At 35.8% G+C, this 5,797-nt stretch overlaps 1 protein-coding gene across 1 annotated transcript; it reads right to left on the bottom strand.

The window, feature by feature from the left end:
• On the bottom strand, positions 1–5,491 carry LOC136499595 ((E)-beta-caryophyllene synthase-like). Its single transcript, XM_066495196.1, has 6 exons — positions 5,372–5,491; positions 3,783–4,041; positions 2,558–2,917; positions 2,240–2,462; positions 1,951–2,086; positions 1–33 (listed from the first exon to the last, which is right to left on the bottom strand). The coding sequence occupies exons 1-6, from the start codon at positions 5,489–5,491 to the stop codon at positions 1–3; spliced, it is 1,131 nt and encodes a 376-aa protein (XP_066351293.1).
• Between the last annotated feature and the right edge of the window lie 306 nt (positions 5,492–5,797).

Below are 5,797 nucleotides of genomic sequence, written 5' to 3' on the forward strand. Positions count from 1 at the left end.
CTACCTCTCAAAATCAAAGTCTTTATGTGGTACCTGTACAAGGGTGTAATTTTAATAAAAGATAATTTAGCAAGGCGGCAGTGGCAGGGAGATAGAAAGTGTTGTTTCTGTTCCTTGAACGAATCCATACAACATCTACTCTTTGACTGTCATTTTGCTAAATTTATGTGGAGAATTGTTCATGTTTCCTTTAACCTAATACCTCCAACTAGTGTACACAATTTGTTTACAAGTTGGTTGGAAGGGATAAATAGAAAAATGAAATCACAAATTCTTGTGGGTGCAAATGCCATTTGTTGGGCGATTTGGTTAACCCGGAATGATATTATGTTTGACAAGGCTCTAGCACCATCTTATTTGCATGTTATCTTCAAGGGGACATACTGGACCAGGTACTGGTCCCTAATACAGAAGGAGGAGGATTGCCATTTGTTGAAGATGGGATGTAGGACTATTGAGATTGCCGCGATGGAGGTGTTTGCAAGACACGACTGGAGATTTGCCAACAGGCTTGCATTTTAGTTGTGGCTTTTGAAAACTTTTTTTGTTGTCTTTATGGCTCAAAACTTTGTTTTTGAGATTCCTGGACCGTTTTGCTCTCGCTTGTAATAACGAACAGCCATATGCATTAGTCGATGCAGAAGCTGGGATATTAATATATTCCCTTTTCTAAAAAATCGGACAAGCTGAGGGAGGTAAATCGGATGGTTTAAAGAGTTGGAGGAGTATAAAAATATAATCCAATTTTCCGATCGAGGGGCTAATTGGAATAACACAATAGTTGAGGATGGTCGGACAAACTCTTTCCAAAAATAAATTTGCTGCAACCAAGTCAACTTAGAAAGAATTGAGCCCAAGGACATATAGTTTTTTTTGGGAATATCTATTTATCTGTCGACATATTTTGAATGGTAAAATATGTCGAATTTTATAATGTTGCACATGTTATTCTCTGATGTTGCACATGTTATCCTCCGATGTTGCATATGACTGAAACAATGAAGCATACAACATGCATGAACAATGTTTGAAACATGATAAAATATCATCCGCAACATCTTATACAACTTGTCATATTTCCTCCTCTACAACATTTGCAACATCAAATAACAACATTAACAACATGAAAGAACAACATTCGCAACATCAAAAAAATTGACAGATTTTTTCCTCAAAAATATGTCAGCAGATAAATATAAAATATGTAGTTTTTTTTCTTGATAAGAGCTCAAGGATATATAGTTAAGTGCACACTACTCCCTCTGTCCGTGACTAAATAGATTCCTGGAGTTGTCTTAAGTCAAACTTTTTAAACTTTGACCAAATTCGTAGAAAAAACATCAAGATTTATTATATCAAACTAGTATCATTAAATGTACCATAGAGTATATTTTCATAATGTGTTTATTTTATGTCACAGATGTTGTTACTTTTTAAACTATACTTGTCACTAAACTCTTATAAGATATCATTGGTTACAATAAAAATAAATTTGTATTGAAAGACGTGTGGAATATAATGTGGATCCATTGATACAACTTTTATCTACTATGCATGCATATAATCTGAATAATTGTTGAACAAATTTTTTTTCAAGAATTAAGCCAGGCATTTCATAATCATAAGCCCCAAATTTTGGATGTAGTAGCTAATATTAGATCAAGCAAAATTATTAGAACTAAATTACTTTAGATGTTGCACACTTGTTTGATTAGTATATATTGAATAAAAATAAAGTAGTGACAATCATGTTGCTCTAAATTAATTTTAGATCGCATTGTACCATAGTAAGATTATAAATATGTCAATCACTAGGATGCACAATGAACATTTGGACATACACACATAATATAACCTTGATGGCTTTTAGATATGTCAATCACGATAATTTTCCTCCTAGGGATATATACAATTGTTTCTCCATTTTAATCTTGTTTCAGTAAGACATACCAGTCCTTTAACCAACTTGGCATGTTTGTTGTTTTGAAGATTCAACCCCTCCTCAATGGCTTTTACGGTGGTAAGTATATTTATATATAACGTCCTCAAGTATGTTGGGCATTGCTCTACTGCTTCTTCATCCCACCTGTCATTTATGAAACTTATGATTATATTAACATTATGTATTGAAAATAGAACTTCTAGAGACATGAGCTTTCCATACAAATAAATAATTGGGACTATATAAATTTATTACCCTATAAGCAACATGATGAATATGGACAGAAGTGTTGCAAACCTTTGCAGTGCTGCAGTGAAGACATTGCCTTCTTCTGTGGTGCAATGATTGTCATACAAGTAATCGAGTACAGACACAATCATAATCAATTGTGTAAGCATCTTTCGTGAATAGGAATATTGGGGCTCAAAGAATACTCCCATCATCCAGAAATGCATCTCCACCATCCTATCTCGTGCGTAGATTGACGTGTTAGCATGTGTTTGGAACTCTTTCCACCAGATGTAAATATACATAGGGCATGAGAAGATATCTAGAAATAATGGTAATGAGAGAACTTAGTACAACATCACTATGCTATTAATGATGGCTCTTACAGTGTAAGATCTTTTAGCTCCTCACAATATAGGGTTAGCAAAATGTTGAAGTCTAACTTTGAAAACTCTAGGAGCATATTATTGTGTGTAGTATTTTTCTCGTATATTGAGATATATTGCCTCGCTTGTACTCTTTTGAGCCTTCTAAAAAGAGGTGTTTCCAATGCATATTTCACTTCTTTCAATTGTGGTTCGAGATCGTCTACAATATACTGAAGCTGACTCTTGGTGAAAATAAGAATATTGTCAAGCACTTCTTCCCCTTTCACTCTAAGATATGCCGCTTCATACATTCTCAATAAACATCTTGCATCATCTGTTACAATATTTCCTTTGTCATCTCTGAACTTCAAAAATACATCTGTGACATTTAAAACACATGAGACATCAATTATATTGATGGCCAGAAGTATGGACTATGAAACAATTGTAAGAGATGGCAGTGACAGAATAATAGTATAAAGTCCATTGTTTAGTCTTCAACTTGAACGGTAGTTCGATTTTCAACTTTGAAGGATGAAACTAGGTACTGGATGCTCTCCAACTACCGAAATCGAGCAAATTTGGTCTTCTCTCTTGTTTCAAAGGTGGTTTTCTATTTTTGAAAATAAAAAAATTCTTGTTTTACCTCTAAAAATTAGTAAGTAGTTTTGTATCTTAAATCAGAGAAATGTGAAAGCTGTACAATTTTTTTTCTAAAGATGTCATCTATATGCTATGCTCTTTTCATAGTTATTTGAATCTTATTCGTTCATCTTCTTCAAGTTTCAGTACAAGGAATAAAATAGTAGAAAAAAATAAGTAAGTTCAAAATAAATCTAAATAGATCTCCCCCACAGTTTTTGCCTCAAAAAAAGTCTAAATATATCATTAACTAATAGATAACATTTTAAAAAATAAACTGATACTTACATATTTACCTAATCTAAAATAAATTAGTTATGATGATTCTTTAGTGATTAAACTAGATTTTTATTATTTTAAGAAAAAATAGAAACCATCTTTGAAACTAACAGTTGGAGGCTGTCTTGTGTCATCTTTATAAGCAGATACTACATTTAACACTTGAGCATATGTATCGCCACACTATTTGAAGTAATAAAAACCTCTTTGTTGCTTCGGTGGAAGGTGTGTATACCATAAAAGTCCTTCTGAAGTCATATGAAGTTCCATCTAAGTAATATACGACAATTAAATAGCAAAATAAAATATGTCTGGAATCTTACCAGAAGAAATATGATATCCATGCTTCCTAAGCAAATAGAAAAGATTTGAGGTTGTAAGAAGATCAAGATCTTGATCCCTAGCTTTGAAGACATTGCACATTAATTTATCAATCTCCTTGGTATAGTGATAATCCAATCCAAGCCGTTCTAGTGTATCAATACAGTCTAACTTATCAGACAAATCAAAAGAATCAGCATCCAGTAGCATTTTCTTCACCTCCTCCTTCATTATTTTGACCTTATCCTTCATCATCAAATACTGCAAGAAAGATATTTCTAATGTTATAGTTAATCTCTCTGTAGTGTAAATGTCAGTGTGCAAACGAATCCTTTCATATGCACAACACAATGAGCCAGATTCTACTTGAAGAGACACCTAGATGTTGATGGAGGTCAGCAGCTCAACCAGGCTGGGTGTATGCATTTTCTCTTTGTTTCGTTGCTACCTGCTTAGCCTCACAGATCGATGTGAGACGGTGTTTGGTTGCTCACATGAGAACATGTTACATGAGATAAAAATTGATCATCATCAAGGATAATCTGGCCAAAAGAAATTGGAATGGTAGTAAGGTTTGCAGCTTTTGCAGTAGCACGGAAACCATAAAACATTTATTCTTCGATTGTATTGTCGCTAAGGCTCTATGGCGTATGGTTCACTGGGTTTTTGGTTTGAGACCACCGAGGAACATAGCCCATATGTTTGGAGGTTGGTCTAAATTGGGTCAACAAAAACACAATCTCTTATTATTGACAGGTGCAGCAGCCCTTTGTTGGGTTATTTGGCTCACAAGGAATGATTTGGTGTTTAATAAATGTCAACCAAAAACATTTTTGCAAGTACTCTTTAGGGCGACAATACTGGCTCTGATTTTGGGCTCCATTGCAAGGGCTGGATGAACACAGGGTGCTTATCCAAGATGTGTGCAGAAATTTAGAGTCAAAAGCCATGTTTATTTTTGCTTCAAATGGTTGGAACTTTAGTAGTCGCCTTGGGAACTAGTTGGCACCTGTGTGAGTTTCGTTTGGAGTGAGTGTGTAATAAGCTTGGTCTGATGCTTCTCTTTTGTGAGAAGCTGAAGCCGGAACATATGGTTCCATTATCTAAAAAAAATCAAGGTGCCTATTATCATGTGCAACTATATCCTCTTATATATAGAGAGATGTTTATTTATCATGTTGTTCCTTAATATGTTTTTAGAAAAACATTGGACCATTTTGTATATGCTCATCAGCACCAATATAACATTAAGTGGTGAAGCTAGTGTCCAGTGATTCTGGCCTGAGGCAAACGTCCAAAATCTCTCTCTCTCTATATACGTATCCTGTGAACCAGGCTGAGGAAGAATTTTCTTGCATGGGCGGAACTAGCTCAGAAAGGCTGTATATATAGGCAACAAATCACCATGAACTTGTATCCTATTGGTGGGTTTGGTTTGTTGGGATATATTCAATCAATCAATCACACCCTTGATAATAATCGATCCCTACACATCAACAAAGTGTTGGCGGTTTTGGCACCTTTTCCTGCAGCGATGTGATGAGAGCCAAATGACATGTTTAATTAGTTTTGTAGCATATGGAGCATGTACCTGTGATGGAGTGCATGGGATGTGGTGGAGGAAGAAGTCACCCCATGGGCTCGGGGTGTATGTCTGTGGCTTGCGCTGCTGCACCTGTGAGACCAGAGGGACGGGGCCGCTGGTGGCCATCTCTGGGTGGCTGCTGGGGCCGTTAGATCAATGTGAAGCAGGAGAGGCTTTAGAGAGCTGCTGGCTCCGTGGGTAGTTGCTTGGAGAAGATTGCCTAGATCACTGGCTCTATATAGACTCACGAAGCGGTTGCACGACACTACACATCATCATCAGTAACCTATTACCTATGTGCGCTATGTAATGTTGTTTATGATCTCCCATGCCGCCGGCGCTATGTAATGTGATGGAGTTTTAATTTTGTGAGTACTAGATTGATGTCCGGCCAATAGGTTCCATTTGTTCGCTAGGATTAATATGGCATGA

This window comes from Miscanthus floridulus, chromosome 13, assembly GCF_019320115.1.
Source record: "Miscanthus floridulus cultivar M001 chromosome 13, ASM1932011v1, whole genome shotgun sequence".
NCBI classification, from domain to species: Eukaryota; Viridiplantae; Streptophyta; class Magnoliopsida; order Poales; family Poaceae; genus Miscanthus; species Miscanthus floridulus.